General features: G+C 23.5%; 1 protein-coding gene across 1 annotated transcript in view; it reads left to right on the plus strand.

The window, feature by feature from the left end:
- The window catches only part of LOC113552457 (basement membrane-specific heparan sulfate proteoglycan core protein), a 146,749-nt gene that overhangs the window by 8,158 nt on the left and 111,653 nt on the right, over nucleotides 1-26,938 (plus strand). Inside the window, exon 2 of the mRNA XM_026955336.1 lies at nucleotides 777-1,023. Coding sequence (XP_026811137.1) covers nucleotides 931-1,023 — 93 coding nt within the window. The 5' untranslated portion in view covers nucleotides 777-930. The remainder of the gene's footprint in view (nucleotides 1-776; nucleotides 1,024-26,938) is intronic.

Consider the following 26,938-nt stretch of genomic DNA (forward strand, 5'->3'; position numbering starts at 1 on the left):
CAATTTGATTAATTACAGTTATGAAATATAAACATGTATTGTTTAGAAATACATATTAAATTGTTACAATTATTGATATTATTCATAATAGCTATTTTATAGTTTTTAATAGCAGTGTTTCGAAAATTGTATTGTTAAAAGCATTTAATACTATGAATGAATCGAAACATAACATAAGTGAGGCAAAAAATAAATGAGTTGAAAATAACGTATTATTGGAATTTGCCTATATAAAAATAAAGGATATATACATATACTGTGCAAATTTAACATAAAATAGTTTAGCTATTTATTAATAGCTATAAATATATAATATGTCTGATATTATCTGAATTGATAGTTTAGTCAAAAATCAATTTTTTGCATTTATTTGATTTTTTTTTAGTATTTATGAGATATTAAAATAATCAATATAAACATTATAATAGGTAATTTTGAATCCATAATTCTTAAATCTAACGATTTATTTTACTAAGTAAAAAATAAATAATTATCAATTCAAGGTATCTGTTAACATACGTGATAAGTATGTTTTGTTTATAATGATTTTTATTATTTTATAATTAAATGTTTTAGTTGATTTTTGTAGATTTTTAATTTACTGTTTAATATTTTGATACAAATTTAAGTTTTCAGAACTAATTTTATTTTTGTATTTTTTTTAATAATTATTATTTATTAAATTAGTTTGTAGTTTTTAAACGATGTTTTGATAATAAATATGTATTATATTTATGCACATAAACTAATTAAGCAATTATCTCTTTTGTTCGTAGTTAATCGCCGCCCAGGATCGTGTTTAACAATGGAAATTTGAATCTGAAGGCTTTACGTTTATAACCCTCAGTGTTCGTCACTTAAGCAGATTTTGAGAGTGTCCGCGTGACACAAGCAGAAGTTTTAGCATTTTAAGTCAATAACAAGTGTACTATGGTGTATTTACTACACAGAAACCGGATATGGTTATCCGCCGGGCTGTTGGTGTTCATTATTGCAGTGTGCTCATCGACATCCGTACTTCAGGTAAGAAGAATTATTTACACTTGTATTAATATAATAACTATGTATGGATAATTATTTTGAATATTAATAATATACTTTTAAACATATTAGTATATATACATATATATATATATATATATATATATATATTATAGTAGGTATGCATATTGTATATTATATATTATATAATAAACCTATACTTTGAACATTTTATTAATTCTAAGTATTAGTGTAAGCTAATAATAATAATAAAATAAAATAATGAAACTATTTAAATATAATTGTAATAGATATTAGGTTAATTAATTCGCTGTGACATTAAAACTATTTCAGTTTATTATGAAATATGACGTGTATTTACAAACCTACTATTTTTATTTTTATTTGCTTATAGGATATAAATATATTATAGATTCAGAGGAGAGTGAATTTTTTTTAAATGTATCTGTTATCGTCTTTTGGAACAGTAAAAATCAACCTCAAAGTTTAGTTCATGGTGGACAATCGAATTCACTTGGTGTTTTGGGATTTAAAACTAAATTCGCAGTGCTTTTATAAATAATTTAAAATTATGAAAAATAATAATATTACACAATACCACATTTTATTAAATTAATTTTAGTTGTTTTGATATAATAAAAAAAAATTATTAATCGTAAAAATTTTAAAGATTCTAATATTATTTAAATTTTAATTTATTATACGTAATATTTAATTTTAAAAATATTTAGCCTAATTATATAATTTTTATAAACATTTAAATTTTTGAATAAATGTTCAAAAATAAAATTCAAGGTCCTTCATAAGTTGTACTAACGGTATTATTAAAATATACATTATAACTTGGAAAAAACTTTAGTTTATCAGCATCGTAAGTTCGTTAAAACATAACAATTTTTCAAATTATATTGTGGTTAAAAAAATCATAAAATTATAAATTTAAGGCTTAAAAATTTGATAAAAGGATCCTTAAAATAGTCATTGCTATAGAAATGTAAAAATAAAGATGCATAATTTTGTTTTTTTTATGAATATTTGATGCTCTAATTTTCACAAAATGAGATATTTAAATTAAATAATGATTTTTTTCCACGATTTTGTTTATTATGATGTAGTTCAAAAATATTAATCGTATAAGAACTTGAAACATTGTACCTTTATAATATATGCTATTATTTTCTATACTGAATTAAATGTTCTAAATATTTAGACCAATTTTAAGCTATTTATACAACGATCTATCTATTCACGCGAGTGCATTGTTATTGACTTATAAACCGAATTATAAGTAATATGTTAATTACAATAATTTATGATATAATATTATAATAATTAATAATATAATGTATGCAATTTTTTTAAGCGAAAATTAGATAAATTTATTGTATTATGAAAAATAAATTAATAGTAATGTGAATAAATTATAAAATATCCTTAAAAATAGAGATTGACACAGTTCTTTGCTTAGAACCGTTTTTCGCATGCAACGATTTATTATTAAATTCTAATTTTTACATATACGCCATGACGAGGAGTTGCATTCGAAACATACTATACGATATACATAAAACCAACTTTTATCTATAGAAATAGATGAAAAAAGTAATGATTTTTAAACAATTTTTTTAGAAATCTGTTTAATCATTATGAATTATATTATTCTCAAATTTAGTTCTTAATACAGTATCATTCTACTGTATATATAAATTATTTATAGATATACTTGATTCCTGATTAAAAATCAAGTATTCAGAATCATTTGGCCATTATTTAATACTAATGTATTTTTTTAGTTTATGTTGTATATATTCATCTGAAAATTTAAAATATTTATTTGATATAATACATTTTAATAATTTCCAATTTTTTGAAAAATAGAACCTGTTCTAGCTAAACATTAACTAATAATGTAAAAAATTATTATTTTAAATGGCCTTAGGTTAGTCAGACTAGATAATTTGTTAACGTTATTGTATGTTAGGTAGGTACACGAAAACAGGTTTTTAAGAATAACGACATGTTATATAGAATCATATTATAATAATATAATAATTATTCTAGTACAATAATATATATACCTACCAATATACTGATCTATATTTTTATAAGCTATAAAAATTAATTTAAAAGTGATAATTGTGAATGAACATTTTAATAATTTGGTTTAAATAAAAAAATGAATATGCATTTTTAATTTTTGAAGCGCATATTTAGTATTTGACTTTTAACTAATATGAACTCACGTACAATCAACATATTTAATTGAAACTTTATACTTTAATTGATCTATTCCTTATAAGTATATTACTGAAGAATTGTTACTTCATATTAGGGTTAAGACCATATTAGAAATCGATTGATATCGGGCCCTCCGGGGAGACAATAATGGATTTCTCTGTTCAATATTGGTATGTAAATGGTGTGTTGCGTAACTAGTCTTACCTCTAATGTATTATACACAATGTATTGAGTGTAATTTAAAAATATTATGTTTTTAACTACAAAATGTTTTAAAATTATATATTTTTTTACTATTACTAATTATAAAAATACGATTTTCAATAAGATATTATCTTATACGAGTAGGTTTAACCACTTAAGATGTTCATAGGCTACTATTATATTTTAATCTTTCATTTATAAATCATACTTGAATTATACAAATTATTAGTACAAATTATAAAGATAATAGCATAAATTTAAACAAAATAAATAATTATATAGTATATATCTAATTTTGACTATAATATAAATGGTGACTTAATTTATATTTTTGTATAATTAATCTTTTAAAATACATAAAAAATAATAAATTTATTGTTGGAAATTTATAATGATTATTGTATATACATAAGTTATTTTTTATTCAGTCATAACTAATTTATTGTTAAACAAAATTTGTTTTTAAGAATATTTTTGATTTTATAAAATTATAATTTGGTAGTTTTTATTATCAATGAAACTGATATAACTTATAATATTTAATTTATGGTACAAAACTGAAGTATTCAAATAATAAGTTATCAGTGATATGTTGGCACGTTACTGCATTAAATTATAGATAAGATATTTTAGAGTTCTTATTATTACCGGGATTATATTTTGAATCAGCGTTTTGTTTGCTTAATTTAAATATTTTAAAATAACATTGTTCTAATATTGACTATAAATTTGTAAACAAAAAATAAATGACAGTTAAATATTATAATTAATTATTATTTATTATAAATACATATTATTAAATAATTAATTTTGAGTTTCACCTGAAATCATATTTTCATTAAAAAAAGGGCTCTGTATGATCTACCTTCAATTGCAAATGTTATCTAGTTTGTACTTGTTGGATAATTGATTTTATTATCAAGTATATTGTGTAATTCAAATTATTAGAATTGTTGTATTCTAAATAAAAATAATTTTCACCAAATCCGTTATTTAGACATTATTGGGTTTATGTAGAATTTTAAAAATACATGTTTTCTCAGTCGATTAAACCGCACTCTTCTCCTTATAATAAGTATCTACAACTAGTAAAAATAATTTAATTTAGAGTAATTAGTATAATTTTGTTTAAAATAATTGGTAATATCTAAGTTTTTTTATTTGCTAGTAACCACTTTTTTGAATTTTTATCTAATTAAAGATTTTGCAGCCTTCTTTATTTTTGATAAATTGTTTTTTATAACACATCGGCATAATAAACTAGAATATCATATTAAGTTAAGTATTTTTAAATTGTATGAAATATAGCAAGTGTGAGAGATAAAATTAAAAATTAATAGGTATCTATTATTATTTGTTATTGAAGGTTACGTTATTCATTACCCCCTTGTTTGGGTACAGAAGGCGTTTATTTACCGTGATACCTCGTCAACGCCTCTAGCCCAAAAACTTGAATCATACCGGTATTACGAGATGAATCCTAAAAGACCACCTACTGGTTTTGGAAACGTCATTGTTATAAGTTATAAAACATTATATCTAAATATTGGAAACTTTGGTTTTATAAATTCTTTATTAATTTTTATTTTTAATCAACTATAGAGATTTTTTCTATATCATATCATAGGATGTTATTAATATAATATATTATTTGATAACTATAATATCTACACTCTAATTAGTGTCTATGGTTAGTGAACAACATTGATATTTATTTTGTATAATTATGCTTTGAGATATTTTAAATATTTTGAAAGTATTTATTTTAGGAATATTTTATTATGTCTGTAGATAAATTATATTGATTTCATTGAATAACTAAACAATAAGAATATATTGACATTAGTCTTAGAATGGAAATGCTTACTTTAATTAAAAATATATTTAATATTGAAATAAAATAAAGAATATTACATATATTCTTGAATGATTTTAAATATAATTCATATTTTAAATTAAATTAAAACATAGATATTTTAACTTAAATGAAATTGAGAATGATTAGTTTATTTTCAATATTTGAACTTTATGCAATGTTGATATTTACATAAAATGATATATTCTTTTGTATCTATGTATATTTTAAATTTTTCTGCATACTAATAAAAAGTATAGTGCATCTCATATCAAGCTTATAGGTTAGGTATAAAACGTTCATATAGTAAAGTTATAAAGTACGTTGAATATTTTTTTTTAATACTCGTTGAAAAAAGAATGCAAAATTTAAATTTTTTTATGAAAGACAAGTGTAGAAATAGATACATATAGGAATAAATATTTTATCGGAATGTTTTACACACCTTTGAACTACTGGTTCTTAGAATCATTGTATAGGGCTTAGATCGATAGTTCACTAAAATCATATAATATTATTTCAATCGATGATTAAGGTTTTATTTTTGACATTTATTAAGTGATTGATACATTTATATTAGTTTTAGAGTAATAAATTGTTAAAGTGGAATAATGTATAGGTACACATTATTCAGAGTACTTGAGGTTCATGCCCTTGTGTTCTGAAGCAATAAAATATTACTAAGCATGAGTTATTGTATTGTTATAATAAAATTCATTTATGGCTAGGCAATTTAAATTCAGAAAATATTTTATGGTAAATGGTGATAAAATAGAATAAAAATAATTTGATTATAGTAAAACGTATTTGTTTCAAATATAATATATATCTTATATAAATATTTCCATTGTTAAAATACAAATATAGCTATCTTTTTTATATTTTAAAAATATACTAGGTACATTTATTTTAAAATTAGTTTTTATTTTCTACAATTTATAATATGTAAAAAAAATTAAATGATAATTATGTGTACACCCATAAGCACATTTTGAATATTTACGTAATGAAGATGTAAACAATTATTGATTAATTGCTTAATTTAATGATGTTAAAATTTTGTGGCTAAAAAGTAAAAAGAAAATGATAATTTTTATTTTTGATTACATTATTTTTTGCGCAGCGTTATTCCTAAATAAAGAGTGGTTTGTATTTTGTATAAGCACATTTTAAGTATATAACAGTTTAATTTAAGAAATGTTTTTATTATTATTAAGCTGTAGCAATATTTTTTATGAGTGATAACTCTATATTATTTTTAGAAGTTTCTTAACACATTATTTGAATCCTAACGACGGTAAAATAGGTCATGTAATTGGGAAGTAAGTCACGGGGCTTTAAGTAAAAATTAAAGTACGATGAAAAAAAAAATCTTTTAATGGTATAAATGCACATAACAATATATGTGAAGTAAACAATATAATTTAAATATTTTAAAGTATAGATTATATTCTATGATTACTTTAACCAATAACTAATGTCGAATGAAGTAATTGTTTTTTATATTATTTAGCTTAACTTTTATACATTTGAGAATTTAGTTTTACTAGGTATTCGTAATTATTGAAACAATTAACATACATGAGTATTATTACTCTTAACTCGTAATCTAATTTTCAATCTTGAATATATTTAATACAATTTTATGGTTTATACTTTAATTTTAATCTTATATGTTAATATTATTAATTAATAATAATATTAGTGCCAACGTTTTTTATAATTCACAACGCAGTATATATCAAAATATTTAGTAATTTCAAGAGAATGTTTAAAATTTTAAGAATGAGTTATGTATAATTCAAATATTTATTTAAATTTGAATACAAAAAAACAATGTTTTTTTATAATTCTGAAATTAATGTAAACATAGTTCATATATTATTATGCTATCTTTGAAGTTTTGGACATATAAATGTGATGTATAATAATTGATTATCTCTAATCATATGCTAATACTTTTAGGACAATGAATTTAAAAAATAAATCAACCTCTCTTGTTTTAAAATATGTAATTCATATTTAATGATACAATAAATTATAAATATTTAAACTAAATTAAATCTATCTGATAAAGTGAGCACAATTTTTAAAAGTAAAAAGTCTTAATTAATCACTAAATCAATAAAATGTGGAGTATAGTATTTTATTCATAACCATATGTATATGAATTTAGAGTTTTTTATAAAAATCTCGTAATTCTTTAAAAAAAAAAAAAAAAAATGTCAGCCGAAAAGGGTTTGTTTAAAAGACTTGCAAACAAAATATATTCTAAAAACGTATTATTAGTTGGAATCACTTGCCAAGCCATAAATTACGGATGACTCAATCGAGTTTATATCGAACGCATACATTTCATGATTACAATTCCTATTTATGCCTACAACTTTCTTTCATTTTTCAATACGGCAACATATGGCTTTCTTTGTACATAGAAAATTCGTATGGGGTTCGAGATTATACGTTATTCTTACTTGTTATCGTTTAAAGATAATATCTAAAGTATTTTAATAGAGTAATCATGAGGTTGAACCATAGGTACACTACATATACATTAGCCGATAAACCAATAATTATTATATGTACGTTCGTTATTTTGAGTCATACTATATGGTCTACTCGTAGGGGGGGGAGGATAAAAAATCCGAACCCATCATTATATTATGGCATAATACGTCTCTACTGGAAGGTATTACATTTCGCTAAAATCTCGACTTAATTGTTCAATTATATGCTTTAATAATGGTTTTGACTCTTCTCGGATGTCTGTTTTATTTTTCGTTGCAGTAAACCACGAGTGAAATATGTATAGAAATCCAAAGTTACATTTCGGTTGCTTAAAATAATTTAAAATTATAGCTTTAGGTAAAATAAGTTAACATAATTTTACTATGAATACAATCATTTACTCATTGCTTTAAAATGTAAATTACTTAAGTTTATATTATGTTTATCGAAGTGATAGATTAAATTATTGTTTATTTATTTGTATTACCTATAAATGGAACCACTCTATTACAAGATAATAATGATTAAAAATGAAAAAAAAATTCACAATAATTATAACAAGATTTTACTAAAATAATAATATTTTAAAATTATGATAACAATAATGTGTAGTATTTAATCCTAAATCAAAACTTAACATAAATAAAATCATAGAATAAATAATCACAAACATCAATTACAAAATACATATTAAAATATTGTACATTTAATTAAAGATTTCATGATATTAACATCCGTAGTGCTGAATAAATCTATACTTATATTATTGTTCCTTGCCGACATTAATACATTTATTAGCGAAGAGTATATTATTATTTTTTCATTAAACGTTTTTGTATAAAAAATATCTTTGACTAGCATTTATATTAGAATTTTTTAAATGTAGACACTCAAGTAGAAATGGACAATTTATATTGCCACTAATGAGTTTAAATAAAAAAGTTATCTTTTGGTCGATTCTTCGTTGTTTTAAAGTTGAAACATCAAAAATCCAAAATATGTTTCAACATTATATTATTAAATTAAATCAGAATATTTAATTTATAGTATGAATCAATTTTATAATATTGTTTGTATATTTATAAAGATTATGGATTTACTTATTGATAAAGTTAATGATGCATAAGTTCTTTACTTATTTTAGTTAAAAACTGTTACGATAAATATCAAAATTGTAGCAATACAAGTATTAGGGGTTTATACTTTTTATATACCTAATATTCAAATAAAATAACTTTTTTTATGAAAGTAATTTAACTTTTAAAATAAAAATAGTTTTACGTATAACCGTCAAAAATCGTTTACTGAACAATTTCTTATCCTTATAAGGATTGACAAATGGACCTAGTGTAGCCTAAATCAAAACCGGTATGCAGCTGAATATTCTTATTTATCCTTCTTAACAATGCGTAATATATTTCATCCACTCACCCAAACAAGCATGCATTTAAAACTATTGTCTGAGTAACATTGTAAAAATATTACTTTCTGATCTACCTTTAACTATTTGTGATATGAAAAGTATATTATATTTATATTGAAAAATAATAATATGTTTTATAATGAATATTTTTTATGTTCAATTTAATATTTTGTAGACAAGTTAGTAAAACAAAAAAATAATATTACCGATTTAATATTTGTATCACCTAAATAAATTGCTTATATTATTAAATAAAGTATCGAGTTATAGACATAATTTATGAAATCACCTGTTGTTTTTAAGATAACATCATGTGTATATAAAATGTATAATATACATTGTATATATAATATATTATTTTTCGATATGATTATTTATTACGACATTTATTGGTGTATCCTATTATAAGTTTTAATATTGTCATTGTTTGATTCAATGCTTATCAATATAAAAATTAAAATTTATTTTGATTTTCAAAAATTGATCATTCAACTTAATTTGTGTAATAAATATTTTTAAGTTCTAAAACACAAATTCTAGGAAATTATCAAAGATACAGTAGTCATAAAAAGAGCTAAAAAATTATAAATATAGACGAGTGAAGGCTTTTAAAATAAATATTTAGGTATATATTGAGATAAATGTAAAGACTATTGTTATAAAGGCTATTATCTGTGGGATTTTTATATTTGTTTCTGTAGGGTATGTATGGTACTGTAGGTTTATGGAACATGTGTTATGGACACATGACAGCTTCATACTTGTTAATAATTTTTTAATAATTCAAAACGAATACTATTTTTTTTTTAGATTTCGATTTACAATAATTAGTCACAACGATTTTTTATTTATAATAGTTATTAATTATGTTATTTATAATACTATTTTAATCTATAAATTAATAACGATTTAATATGTACATTATTATCTATACGGATGCGTATATTTTTGGGACTTAAATAAAAGTACATCAGTAATCATGGTTCTTAATTCTTATTGTTGAACGTTATTAAACAAAAGTTTAATTTAATAATGATATGTACTCTAGTATTTTAATTTTACTGGTACAGAGGTATATAGTGCATTTCAAAACCTGGTGTATAATAATAAAGCTATTCGTATTGTCTTATTTCATGTATACATGATTTTGTGATAAAGCCAAAATCCATGTATTCTGACCAATTTATATACCTATATAGTATACATAATAAGTATTTATGTGAACCTTTAATGTAATAAATAAAATATTTTTAACTAACGATTTATTTGAAAAATATTTTCTTAATACTTCAATTAATGCAATATAATGTAATAATATATATGTTAGGGGTTATATCATAAATAATTGTAATCGAGAATCGTACAACATTTAAATAAAACTAAAATATAATTTTATACAAATACTAAACAATTATTATCTTATTAATTCAATTACTCAAAATTGATATTTTAATTTTTAAAGATAACTCTCAAATTTAACCTAATAAAATTGATTTTCCACTCAAATCCCAATAAATATTTATGTAGTATACTAGTTAAATTAAAACATTTTTTATTTGTTCTATAAGTAAACTAAAATTGAAATTTTTAAATATTTTTAATGGTAAGTGAATAACTTAATATTTTGAATTTGTTAAGATCTATTTTATAAAAAAATTTTTCATTCATAAAATGATCTACAGGTTGTTGATGTTGAATCATTAATTTCTGGCTATTCAAATAAATCTAAGTATTTTCCATCTTTTTTTCGACAATCTCGGCTTATCTTCCATTCCCACGAAAAACCCATCGGTTTGATGGATTCAATAGTGCAGATTTAAAGCGAACAATGCCCCTTATTTATTTCTTTTTAAGAAGACTGATTAGGTTATTTTGTTAGAGCTCTTTATTTTCACGTACTTATTCACATCCTCTCACCCCAAATGTAATACGAATCTACCACTGCAGTATTTGATGTGTAGCGGCACGGCGATGTTTCGAGTGTCAGGATTATAATGGTTCGTTTGCAACAGATCGGAATTAATTTTAGTTTATTCACATTTTTTCATTCATGTACCTATATTGTATAATATGCTACCAGATTATTGGGGTATTGTTAAAACAGAAAGGTTAACATCCTATTATTTCCTTAATATTTGATGGATTTATTAATATTGTTGTTTCAATTTTTCGAATAACTACTCGATATGAAAACAAAATATTGAAGTATGACATATTGTTATTTGTGTCAAAAAATATTACTTCTGACTTATGATGACTTTTGGTAAATTTGTATGATGATTTATCTTTAAAATTTAAATGAGACTATATAAACAAAATTATTTCACATCAAGATAAGCGGAGTAAGCGATACAATCACGTAACGATAAAAATGTGCTCATGGTTTTATTTTTATACGAAGCAAGTTATATATATGTGAGAAATGGTACATTTTGCGTCAATTTTATAACTTATGTGTCACAAATAGGTACATTAAAATTTTTTAAATGCGTATGTAATTTGCGCCAAAATAATAAAATATAACGTGTATTTTGGGCTACATCTAAAAATTAGTTTTGATAATTCATACCATGACAGAAAACGAAATATAAAATGTAATCTGTGCCACAATTTCAACTTCAATTTTTGGAATTTACCATTTAATAAATTTACTGATATCACATCACCTATATTATGACGCGTATCCGATATAATATTATTAATATTGTTGTGTTTTACTCATAATAAGTAAAGATGAGATTTCAAATTATATTAGTATCAAAAAGTTCATGTATCTAAAATTTGTTCAACACAATGGGGCTGTACTGTCAGTACGAGAACTATAAAAGTGTATACATATTTAGAAAATATTGTTCAAATAGTTGAAATTGTAAATGAACATAACAGGCATGATCAACCAAGTATAGTCAAACAAATGAATTCAAATGATTGTAAGAAAAAATCTATGAAAAATCTGTGTACTAAACTAAGTATTAAGATATTACGAACGAACATTTATAAAAATATATCTAATTTACAAACCATTAATACCGATAATATATCACTAGTTCAACGAAATATTTATAAAACCCGAAGAAAAATGATGCCACCATTATCAAAAGCAATGGAAGAATTGCAAATTTAACTTATTTAATATACATAAAGTACGTATTTTTAGTTATTTCAAAGTGGTGTAAAATACATAATACTTTATATTTAGTTTTATGTGGAGCAAATTACATATATATTTAATTTTTTTTTAGTTGTTTTTGACGTACAATAAATACCTCTATATATGTAGGGTGTAGGTATGAATTTGGTAATATCTTATTGGTGTGAATTGTGTCTCGTATAAAATCATGAATAACAATTTTTTTGTTTCTGTGGCCGTATTGGTACCGTATTGGCTACCGTAGTAGTGTGTGTGTGGATCTGGAATATCCTAATCAACATACAGGTCCTATTCAATTATTTTCATTTTATTTACATTTAAGCAGGCATTTTTATTTTAATTAATGATTCATTAATATTATAATAAGATATATTTTAACTATTATATTATGGTTTAGAAAAATAAACTAATAACATAATTAAAAAATAGTTATTGGTCACCAATAAAATATTCGTTACTAAACACGTTCTATAGCTCTTAACTTAAATAGAATTGCAGTCCTTGAATAGAGTAGGTAGGTATATAATTACTGGGTAATCAAAAAATTGTGATAATTTATTATTGTTGGATTTAAAATTTAAATATGTCTGGAATAAAATTTGAATCTTGTACAAAACGTAAAAAAATACGGTTTAGAATAAAATATGTCGTTAGTATAATATTTGATTACTTATAGTCGTATTTTAGTTAAATTACGAGTTTTTAATATTAGTTTAGTAGTGTACAAAATTCTAATGACTAAACTAATAACTGTTCTATTTGGCATCATGCCAGTTAAGTAATAAAATAAATAATTAATAAGTAAATTGTAAGTAAAGTGAAGATTAAGGTATATAATATTATTAATAATACGATTTTAATGTTTACTTATTTAAGTCCCTTCTTATAATATTTTGTTTGTATATTATAATTAACTGTTAAACTGTTTTCGGAAATTAAATATACATTTATATTTATTATATTATTTAGTATAGGCGAGATCTTTTCTTTATTATTCACTTTGAAAGACTATTCATTCAAATAAAATGGTATTCCGTCTGGTTTGCATGAAGCGTGGCCGATCCATTGCATGGTGCTTTATAGAGTTCCGCCCAACTGTTACGGAGATTTTAAGATGGCTTTATTGGATTTAATAATACAGTTTATAAATTATAATAGATAATATTAATCTTAGCAATGAATCAATTTTTTTTTTTTATTAAACTTAAATAAATTTAAAAAATATAAAAATCTATTTCCTTTTGGTTGTAATTTCAAAGTAAAAATCAGTATGTATAACACGAATACATTTTAAGTGATGCATATACCGGATTTTCGATCGTAGTCTGTCCACTCAATTAAACCCCATGATGCATTTTCACGGCTTGACCCCGTAAATCGTTTTAAAATTCGTCTGGGGAGTTAACGGAAAAAAAATCATGAAGTTTTTTTTTATGTATATCGACGGCCAATGGTTATTTGTTGAGATAAATTCTGTGATGCGAAAATAGTCTATAGGTACTCCTACAAGACTACCAAAAATATGTATTAAACTAACTACAATAACTTTTACTTAATAATAATTTATGAAATTTATAGAACTATATTAGTTTTTATAAATTCTAAAAAATTAGTATACAATTTATTATATGAACAGTTGTATATATTTTTTATTGATATTATTTAATTTATATAGATAAAATTTAATAAAGTTGTAAAGCATATCTTCAGTGATATTTTAAATTTGATGTGATGTTAAATCTAAATTAAATTTTTAAATTTATATTCAAATTCAAGTAGCATAAAAAATACTATAAAATAAATTGTATGTTGCATCTATGTATAGGTGAATAAAATATGTTTTTAAAAAGCATTCAGACGAAAATTGAAATAATTTTTTAAATTGCAAGAAGCAACTTCAATGTTTTTTTTAAAAATATTATCATGCTTTAAAATCGAAATTTACTTTATAAAAGTTGTATAGCTACAGTCAGAACATATTTTAATCAATATTAAGCATAATAGATACTCACAGTTATAATGTATTGCTCTTTATTATTTTAGTTTAATAATAATGTATAAATTGGTTTCGAATTCTCTCAATTTCTTTGGAAATCAAGCAATTATTAAAAAGCATGGTAAAAGTTTAGGCACGTAGAGAATGTGTCTCGGACGGGTAATGAAAACAAAAAAAAAATATTACATTAAATGCTAAGGAGTTTTAATCAACAACATTCACGAGTAAACGACATTTTCAAAATCAAACATTCTGACGTCTCGGGTTAAAAACGTTTAAACTCGTTGGTGAATGTATTATTCAAATGTAACTTTGTTATGTGACATGTAAATTTGTTGATTTGTTCTTTAAATTCTATACATATAGTAAATATATAATGCAAATTATTTTACATACATTAAGACGTGGTATTAATATATTGATAAATACTGTTACTATTTGGTATATTATATTTTTATTAATATTATTGTGCATTAATTATATTTTAAAGTTAAAAATTATTAGATTTATTAAAGCGTCAAAAAAAACGTCAAAAAAAAAAAAATATTTAATAAACGATTCAGCAGTTTTAAATATGCAATAAGTAATAGTTAATAAGTAAAACTGTTAATCAAGGGTATACTAATTTTATTTTATTAGGTAATACGTTCTACAAATAAATAAATAAAAAATACCGATTTTATTGTCAATTCTATGAAATATATTATTAGTGCTGTTCTCTATTAAAAAAAAAATATATACTTGACATAAAAATAACTGTATAAATGTATAATTATTGTAATAGAGTGTTATAATATATATTATTGAAATATAAATTATGATTTATAAACAGGTACCTACATTGTTTTTTGATTAGTTATTTTGTTATATTTCGGAATAATATTGTAGATAATTAATGAGGATATTATAATCTGAAATATTTGATTAAAATAAATATTATTATTTAATTCCGAAAATCCACGTTATTTACTCTGGCATAGCTACAGTTTAATGAGTCATGACTCATGACTATGTTAACACATGGTTTTCATAAACTGATATACATATAAACGGTACACTTTTATAGCCACCAACCATGTCTGTGACTCCAATCAGTATACAAATATATACATTGCATGAGAAACGTTTTGTTTTAAAAGTTATCACGTATGTGTATACTATGTTTTAAATTAAACATTCTTTCAAGTATATAATTTAATACATACGTTTTTAAATAAATGCCATCTTATTGTTATTCCTTACCAAGCAAACTAATTCATCATTAGATAGTTCTATTTGGTGTTATTTTTTTGAAAGTTATGATTCATCTATTTTAAATTTAACGACACTCCTATAGATATTCGCATAAATTGTTTATTATAAATCATGACCTTCGACACATGCGAAGTATATTTGGCTTTAGAAATGGTATTCTCCTTATAACATTGGATTTAAACTATAATTGAGTTTTGTTCTATGTTTTGAACTGTTGATAAATCTTTATTTTCATTCAATAAAAATAAGAATTATAGCTTTTTATTTACAGTTGTCTAATATTATAAATAATATATACTTTTTAAATTATAATGTTGGTACAAGAGATGGTTTTATAAAGATATGTTTTTTCTTTATTTTTTTTATTTGTTATATTATATTATATTCATATCTATATAAAGTATAGATTGGAAATGTATACATGATAATATTTATAGTGATAGTTTTAAAATTTCATAGTAGTTTCCACAAGTCTTAGAAAATATGAAAAAAATTGCGAAGTTAACATGTAGTACTCCGATTTTTTTTTATTAAGTTATTTGTTTAATTCATGAAATAATAATCCTTGACGCTTACGTTGTTTAGCGATTAACTAAGTAATAAATAAACTTAAAAATGTACTAAGCATTTTAACTATCTATGTGTTAAATATCAAATGTATTGTTTTATTCTGGTATAATTTTCAGTTATAAAATATAAAATGTTATTTTTTGAGATGCATTGGTTCTCAAAAATTCATGTTTGAGGAATAAAAATGGTTTATGTAGTTTGTTTTTTAAATATTGAGCAGTAAGTTTTAGTTGGTGTCACTATTATTTTTTAAATAAATGTATTTATTATTATATCTATTATATTATATTATTTTATAAGTAATAATAAGGAAAAAAAACTGAAATTCTACATTAATTTTATTATTTTAAACACATATATGATATATCTAAAAATATTATTTAGCATAACTATTTTAGTCATTTGTGGTCCACTATCAAATGAATAAATTGTTCCGGTATGCGATCTTCTTATTATTTCAATCTTAATAAATTATAATCATATTGTTCTTTACATAATATATAGAAACTATTAAAAATATCAACAATCTATTAATTATAAATTTATTTTTAATCGATGTAGATTGAGCTTTTTAAAACTTATAAAATAATTAAATTATATACTATATTTATTAATAATGATCCATTTTAAAATAATATTATAGGTACTACAATATGGAACATCAGATTATGATGAGTTATAACTACAAGTTTAGCATTTTGTATAATCCTTCTGTAACTTGTTGAAGGACAACTTTTGTATTTCAGTAAATTTGCTATTTTATATTTGGATTAATTTATATTTAATAAAATACATTTAATGCACAATAATTGTAATAAATTATATTATTAGTAACTTAAACGTGTTGTTTAAAAAAATATTTTACATTACCAAATTTAGGAATACTTTTTTATTGACTTCATCATATAGATACTTAATGGTATTCAGTTATAAATGTATAGACAAATCTCAAAATATGTACCCATGTCATGACTTTATGCCAAAAGTAAGATTTCAATGAACTTTTATGCGTTTCTCGTCAGTCGTCATATTTTAATATTAGAGTTCGACATATTTTATTCGTATCTACGATATACTGTGAATTTTTTCCAGTCAATGACATTGACAGGTAAATCATTATTCCCCGGTGAGAATTATGTGAATGAAAATGTTCAGTTTTCACCCCCTCTCATTTGTGTTTAGCTTAGGTGAGGTTTTGTTGAAAATCAATTGAATTTGACAACTGAACCATGATAATATTCAATTTTAATCTAAACTATATTATACAAGTGCATGTTCATAATATATTATCATTATTATTTTTTAATATAATATTTATTACCATTTAAATTATAATTTAATGTTAAAATTTTTATATAAGCGTGGGGGATGTTACAATTTTATATTTTGAGTGAAATGATAAATGTTCATATTTTACAATGTTGTAGGTGTTTTTTGTGTTTGAAAACAATTTTTATTGAAAATTCGATATTGGGAGTGGTTTTTGGTAAAAATTGAAACTAGTTTGTGTTTTTGTATAATAAAAAATAAAAAATCCACAGTACTTATAAAACTTCCTTGATTTTTAAAATGAATTATTTAAATATAGACTATATATAATATTTTTACACGAAATAAACTGAAGAAATTAACTGCCGTGAAAATATATAATTTATAGATTATTACTTGAAATACTGTTACTTGAACTGTTTATTAAATACATATTCATTAAAAAATAATAAATAATATTATGAGACTGTTGGAATCAAAAATGTTTACTGATATTCCAATTTTTATGTTACTCTAATACTCTATATTTGTTTTTAAAGTAGCCTAAATTGTATGCAATTTATACATGTATTTATATGATCAAATAACTTTTTTTTAGTAAAAATGATTTGAAAAAATCCATGTAGAATTTTTTTATGTGAACAATTAATTGAATTACATGTTCATTTGAGTATAATGTAATAAATATAATTTAATATTTTTCAAATTTTTTAATAGTTTTTCTTGAAAACTCAAAACAGAAAAAACAATATCATTTTTTTAATATTAAAATCGACCATTTCTTAAGTAATTTAGTAAACATACTACAAAACTATGTTCATTATTAAAATCTTTTTATTTCAAACGCGACTAATGTAATCATTGCAATTCAATTTACGAATTAGGATACTTGGCATAATAGTACTAAAGTTACCACGTGATTTTTGCAGAAAAAAAATGATGACAACAAAAAGAATTTGCGCAAATCATTAGTTTCAAAGTTATAGTCATTTAAATCGTTGATTTTTATATAGGCCTTGAATGGGGATCTATTTTCGTTTTCTCGTTTCTGTTAAATGCCTTGGCAAAGTCATATTATTGACAATAATCAAAGAATGGATTTTGCTAGGCACATCTATAATCAATGATTGCTGGAAGGTATAATTAAATGAAAAATAAATTTAGACCGAGCCTGGGTTAAGACCTCGAATTTGGCGACCGGAACTTGGTATGCGTAGGAGTGACTTTTTGTCAAACTATACAGTCACGCATTGTATCAGGTTAGGTCTACACACTCCCGCAGCTCTACTACACTACTTATACTATTTCCACCCTCACGAGTCCAGCTCTCCGCTTAGAGGCCAAAATGATCGAAGCTGGTAGGCGTAAGGAGCAACTATTTGTAACACTTTAATTGGCGAGTCCAAAAAAATAAAGAATACACAATCATATTAAGGCATTATCGTAAAAACAAACTTCAAATGAACGTAATTTTGAAAATAATAATTTGTGTGAATTTTTTGAGCGCTATCGTTTTTAAAAGTTAATTTACTTAGGTTTCGAAAAAATTGTTTGCCAAAATCGCACGATAGCTAAAGTGAAATTGTTCCGGATGCTCAGTCCAGTGGCTTGCAGTCAATTCCTGTATTTTTTTTGCACACTTAAAATTTTAAAGTTTACTATACTTTAATTTAAGAGAAAATGAATCCAAAAGTTCAAGATGAAATTAGAAAGTTTTTGTTGACATCTGGTTTATACGTAATCTATAAGACCGTTTATATGAACCAACGAACTTATCGGTTGAATGACGTAATTAACTCGTTACTCAGCAAACCCATTATGTACGCTATTACGATTTTTAACACTTGGATAATACTACTAGTTGGGCTGTTGATGAACATATCTTAATTCAACTTTATCGAACTTAAAAAATAATATTTGAATTGAGTTAAAAAATTTTAAATTCTCTCTTTCATGTGGAATCTTATGGTTAAACATCATTATTATATTTTTTTATTTAATATGTTAAAAAGAATTACTTTGATAATGCAGTGCAATATGATTTAGTTAAGTGTAATATTAATTCAACATTAGTTTGGTTAGAACCAATGGTCTGCACATAATATACAGTTGTGTACATTATTTACGATTGTCTATGTTAACTAAATTCATTAATCCAATTGTTAATTTTCAAATATTAATAAATAAGTACTTATTAGGTATACCATATTATACGTATATGATTATGAATGATGGCAATCTTGAAAATTAAAATGTATACGAGTATAAGCTAAGTACTTTATATAAGTAATTTGAAGTGGATTTTTATACTTTATATATTTTTAAGTTAGGTATATAAATAAAAATAAATATATGTATTTTTTTTAACAAATATTTCGACGTTTAATGGTTATATAATTCTTTATGATGAGTTTATATTTATTAGTAGAAACTAAGAGGATAATGAAAACATAAACTGCTAATTATAATTAATTATTTTTCTAAAAAGATATTATATACTTTATCTATATTGTGTGTTATAATTTTTAAGTTAACTTTCTTAATCAAATTAATCAATAGGCTCAGCAATTTGAGATGTACATAAACTTTTTTTTTATTGTAGTTGTTTTAAAATGATTAACAGATTCATCATACTACCGGATTATCTTATCAATTAACAAAAGAAAAATATGTTATTAATGTAATGCGAAGGAAGAAATAAAATTTAAACATTTTATTTAACATATAACAACTTGAGCTAAGACCCCCATAATTTATTATATTATATTGTATTTTCGATACATATATATTAATCGACATTCAACACTTTAATAATTCATTTAAAGCCTATAATTTCATAGAGGTTTATGGTAATTTGTATTCAATAAGTTTTTAAAAAAATAGCTTAAAATGTAAATTTTGCAAACGTATATACCCATATAAGTACAGTTTTAACATAATATATTTACTTCATAAATAACTCATTGATGAATATGACCTACCCAACTTCAAGGCACAAATAATAATTCCACGTGGTGTATTAAAAAAAAACCACGTATTATAATATAGCTGAGGCTCATTATTCATTGGTCAGGTGATAAATTACGATTCATAAAAATAAACACATTCCGAGTAGGTGGTTCAGTGATATTTCTCTGACGAGATTTTTCCCTCTTTCTACTTATGTATTTAGTATATACACTTCTCTCTTTATCATTATTTCTTTCTTATACTTTTTTCATTTTCAATGCTAATGCTAACATGTTAAATTTAAATATGAAATAAAAAAAATCCATTGAAACCGACCTAGTCACGCGTTTGTAGGCTTATCATGTTGGTTATTGTTAGAACAGCTGAAGATTTCTTGCAAGGGTATCTAATTTTTATACTACCTACATATATTTTTATTTGATGAAATAACGAAAGTATTAAACAGAGTAGGGTAGGTTGTATTAACATTTTTTTTTATCTTTAAATCGTTTAATATACGATATTATAAATTTAATTAATTATTCTATGGTTGTTTTGTTGTCATATATCTTGTATGATTTAAAAACTAAAGATAGCCCAAACACAAATTATAAATAAGTACAAACTAAATATTTTTATGTATAATGATAAAATGAAAAACATTATAGCTAGTAGTATTATAGTTCATAGTAAGATTAGGTAAAAAACTGTGATAGTTATAAAAAAATTAATATGCTATTTTTTGAAATATAATTTACTATATTGTATATTCATTTATAATTTTAGAGAATTTTGTACTGTAAACACAGAATATATTATTACTTTTGCGTGGTATTATACCCAAGAATATAACTAATTTAGTATTTAGTACACTATTTTAATACATTAGATATTTTGATTACAGATTTACAATGCTTAGACTGTTAAATTTTCATATCGCAAAGAGTATTCATACTGGGGAGCAGTATATAAGATATATATATGTTTTATGGTAAAGATAATAATGGAATGCACTCAACTTGGTCTGTCTGAAAACATGAGCTGTAGTTATATTTACTAACTGTAAAATTTAAAGTATTACTTTAAAAATCTAAAAATCCATTTTAATAGTAACTGTAAATATTTAAGATACGAGTACATAAAACTATACATATATTGAATGCGCGTGCATATAATTATTTTTATTAATATTATGCAATCGATCTAACTCAAGGCTTAAATAAAAAAAATATCTTCTTGGTTACATTAAAAGTCGTTTATTTTAGGAAACAAAATGAATAAATGTACATGGTTGTTTTAATGTAATTTATAAAGTTGTAGAATTTTTATTTATTATATTATAATATTCAACGATTAAAATTATTGCATTTTTGGCTAATCGATGTTGATTAATTTTACTATTAGCATAAATAGCATAACACATAAACTAACTTATGTAATTTATAATATTTTTTTTAATTATATAACTTGTACTCTTTAAGTAATATAATTTTAAATAAATTTATCATAGAAATATTTGAAAATTGAGTTGGGTATTATGAATCATTAAAATATTAATATTAAATACCAAAATCGGTATCTTTAATTAACTAAAAGTTACAATAATATTGTACATAAATAAAAACTAGTAGGCGCAACTAGTAAAATAAATCAAGATCTCTGTTTTAAGATTGGGATGTTAAAGTGAATATTTTAGGCAGGGGTCATTGTGCTATCGATAAAAATGTATAACCGGAAGTTATGTATTTTAGTTGTTTTTACGCAAAATCTTGTTTAGAATTTTTTTTATCGCTTAACGATTTTTACATATTGCAATTTCGATTTGTTGCGGAGTGTAACTTAATTTTAAACGATAGTACCTATTTTTAAAATATTACAGTGATGGTATAAGCACAATGAATAATGTGTTAGTGTGTATTTAGTGAAGAAATTATTTTTTTATTTTACTAAAACGTTTCAATGGGTTAAGATATTGTATACATTAACACTACCACGTGCATATACGCTCGATGTACACACGTTTTCTACCGAGTGATTATTTCACTACCAACAGGTCTTTTAAGGTACTTAAATCTTGTATAATATACAAGACTAAAATAGCACATGATTAACATATTTTTAACGTAGAATCCGTTATTTATTAATTAGCTATACCAACGTATACGATTCTATAAAATACCTAACAATATACTTTATGTTTACGGATTATAATTTGAAATTCAAAAGTTAATACGAACCCATTTAGGAGAGCGTGCACGAAACACTAGTTTTAGAATTGTTTCAAAGTATTATAATATTATTTTATATGTGACGTTTAAATAATAGTATACAATATTTTACAATTCTTCCAAAACCTCAAAGTTGATTTGGAAAAACAAAATAATTTTAATCCAAGACCCAAGTGTATCTATGTTTATGATTTTGCACTGTATGCATGCGTGAAAAAAATCATTAGACAACATACATAAAACAAATTTAAACGGCAATTCACAATGTAGAAATAATGGTATTCAGAGATAGCGACAACCGCTCTGTATACTCTTTGTTTAGGTACATCGCCTATATACGTACGCATCATTATTATAATATTGTTATACACAGTACACACACGGTGCGTAATAATTATTAAGCTATACATATACCATCATTGGTTACTGGTTTGGTTCGGTCTAATACTTTAGTCTGACGCGCGTTAGTGGGGTGTAAAGACGGAAGGGGGCTCAGATGAACAGTCGCACCCGTCATCGCTGCCAGTTCGCGCGCGCGTTCAGACGACTCGTTTACTCGTGTACAGCTGCCGCCGCCGAGGAACAACAACAACAATAATAAAATACACCATTATTATTATACCATTCAAAGCAACAGGTCCTCCGCGCCCCCGCGCACTCACGCACATACTCGCACACCATAGACCCCGCCGACCCGTGTGTTCGTAATAAAACGCTGCCACTTTTAACCGTACTATAAAATACACGGACATAACCGTGGTTTAAATCCGCAACTATGTCTTCTACGTGAAATTTTTGTGATTTTATTTTTCTCTGCTCACCCACATTTTTTGTCGATCACGTTTTTCAAATTTAATAAGAATAACAATACAATAACAATAATAAAAACGGTTTCTATTGTTCGAGCCGCAAACACGCACCGCCGCACAATATAATTATCGCTACATACCTACACCTATATTATATAATATAAACAAATATTATATTGTATTATACAAATAACCTACAATGGTCATCGATATAATAGTAAAATATTAAATATGTACGATCGATAGAGTGTCAACATTCTGAATTCTAGAGCTAGCCAATATTGATAATAGTGGATACTATTATCAATATTATCATTAAAATATTTTCTTAAATTGTTTTTCAATTCATGTCGGCGAGTAATTATATTTACTCGTTTAAATATGATGATTATTTTAAAAGAAAAACTATTAACTTTTTTGGAAAATTTTGGTTTTACGTGTGATTTTAATATTTTTGTATTGCTTTTATTTGTTCGCCTTTATGTCAGTCAATTATCTCAATTAATAGTTATTAATTTTTAAATTACAACATAAATTAATGTTTTATTACAAAGTTATATGTACAAAATGTATTGAATATTTAATTGGACGAGTATTTACCGCTTATCTGTTATCATCCAGAAAATGCAGATTGGCACACTTATTAGTTATTTACATATTAGTAAATAGTAATATTCATAAATCATAGACTATTTTGCATTTGGAAGATAAGTAGATATTTTGCTGTGCGACAAAAATGTACTTACTAAACGGTTTTATTTTTATATTTTCGCAAATATTTATCAATTAATTGACGACGACGATATCAAACCATTTTTTATATATCATATGTATTATATATATGTTTTATGTGATATATATATATGATAAATGTCATATCTACGATGTATTTATAATATTTATATGATATATTAATACATATAAGATAATCAATAAAATTTAATTAATAACTGTGCAATAATTTATTTCGTTTAGACTAAAATAGCTACAATGATGCATTAAAACTTGACTATCTTATTGTTTTTAAACATGACACATGATAAGCAGTAGACGTTTTGCGATCTTACGAAATAATTGTTTTATAATTTGAAACATTTAAAAATGTTTATTGGTTATACGACGACATTAATAGTGTCGATTGCCCACTTCACAGAAGAAATAAGGCAATTGTAATGGAATAATCCCGAATTTAGAAAATGCGATTAGCTATTAATGCAAGAGTTGAAACAATGACTATAATGCCTAATACATAATATATAAATTATTTTCTTCCACATTATATTAGCATACACCTTCTGTATAGCTGATATGGATCTGCATGTGTTTGTAGTGAATGTTCCATTCTGGTATATTTCTTTAATTATTTTTTTTGTTCAATTGTACCTATTGAATTTTATTTTTAATTATTCGAAACGGTATACATTTTTTTCTCTTTCATCGTGGTGAATGACCTTAATCAGAAAAACTGTCATGCCAACTCAGCTCTTTGCAGTTTGTTCACTATCTACAATAGAATATTATTATAATATGCAAACGTATGCCAAAAATTCCAAAGTTAACTGTATAATAATAACACCTCAAAGAATACAAGTTTCCGTTTCGGTATCCTCTGTAAACGGAATGACGTAATAATTGCAAATCTTGATACATTTATAGGTTTATAGAAACCTTAAAATTGGATTTTTTTTAGAATATATAAACTAATATTATGATATTAATAATATAATAATATTATATTATATTATTAAAGAAATTAACAGTCTTTAAAAGTTTTAACTAAGACTTAAAATTTATTATTTATGTATATTGTGGAACTATTGTCACTATAGGTACCTAGTTTGATATTTATTATCTAATTTGTTTTATATACATTTAGTTAAATTTATACAATGTTGTATAATAATAAATAATAATGTGACTAATATTATAATATTTATTTTATTTTATTTATTAATATAAAATTATGGATAGCAAGTATTGTATCACGACTAAATATATTTTGTCATAAAAAGAATAATAAATAAATAAAAAACAAATCGATACACAGTTTAAAAAAAATTTAATAGTTTTTTACTAAAATTAAAAATAATTGACTGCATTCGTCTAATTATTAAATATATTATATTAACTAAATTAACAGTTTATCGCCACACATTTTTGACACCGACCTGCAAGGTTTTTCATTGGATACGTTTTGTATATGATTGATATTATATAATATCTGGGTATATGTTAAGCGTATAACTTATGTATGTTTAAGTATTGTCATACATATTATAGCAGGTTGACTATAAATTATTATTTTTACGATACCGGAGGTATTTAGAAATAAACAATATATATTTGATTATGGTATACATAAAAAGGTCGTTACTGATATTGGGTATCGAAGTGGATATATTTTTAGTGCAGTTGCTCGCATGTATACATAAGCGGCTTACTGCTTTATTAACCACTCGGAGTGCATTCTTCGGCTTTTAAGCTGAAAGTACTGTAGACCGTACATACGTATATAGGCCATTGATGACACTTTTAATAACATGTCTGTGTGGTTTAATGCCAATTGACAGTGCATATATAGGTAGTTTTTGCGACAATCGTTCCTGTAGAAAAAAAAAGTCATATAAAATGTGTTAATAATTAATAATAATATACATTATACTTATATCATTATTAAATGAATTAGAGTATCATATATACAAACCAATTAATTTTATATTATATTATCATTTATCACATTATTACATATGTTATAATTGTTTACCTAATATTAGATGTTCCTACTCAATTTATGTTTATAATGAAAAATCTCTTTAATCATTAAACATTTTTTTTTTATTTTAGTAGAATTGAAAATTGAAATATTGATTACCACCATATTATGATGGATTTTCCTTCATTTACTATACTATTCTATTATTCATTACCCGTGAGCTGCAAGTATTCTAATTCAGATTTTGTTGTTTATCTTATATAATAAAATTTATAGCGATTAAAATAATATTCAATAGTCAATAGGTTTTTAGTAAGTTTTCAATAAGGTCTTGTATTTAGATGAATTATTGCTTACATTTTAGGCGAGTAAATTCAAAGGAATTTTTTTAGTCATAATATTATCTTTTTATATGCTTATAGTCACATAAATTTACAAATTTGGTGTCAATAAATAATAGAAAAAGTTCCACGTAGTAAATTCTAATGTAATACCTAATATATTATTGAAATGTTTCCAGTTTCTATGTTCCCTAGTGGCCATGCTAATACTGGTTTCAATGATAAGAAGTTGATGGTTCCGCATATAATTTGCATTTAAAACAATTTTGAGTATCTACTATGAAATATCATGACGTGTCAATAATTTTAAATATGAAAATTGTAGATATTGAACAATGTGAAAGATGTTTTGATTTTATAATGTGATTTTGTCGTTAATAACCACTACCGGTCCTCCAAAAAGAGAAAATATCAAAATTTGTCTTCAT

The sequence above is a fragment of the Rhopalosiphum maidis genome, chromosome 2 (assembly GCF_003676215.2).
Source record: "Rhopalosiphum maidis isolate BTI-1 chromosome 2, ASM367621v3, whole genome shotgun sequence".
NCBI lineage: Eukaryota > Metazoa > Arthropoda > Insecta > Hemiptera > Aphididae > Rhopalosiphum > Rhopalosiphum maidis.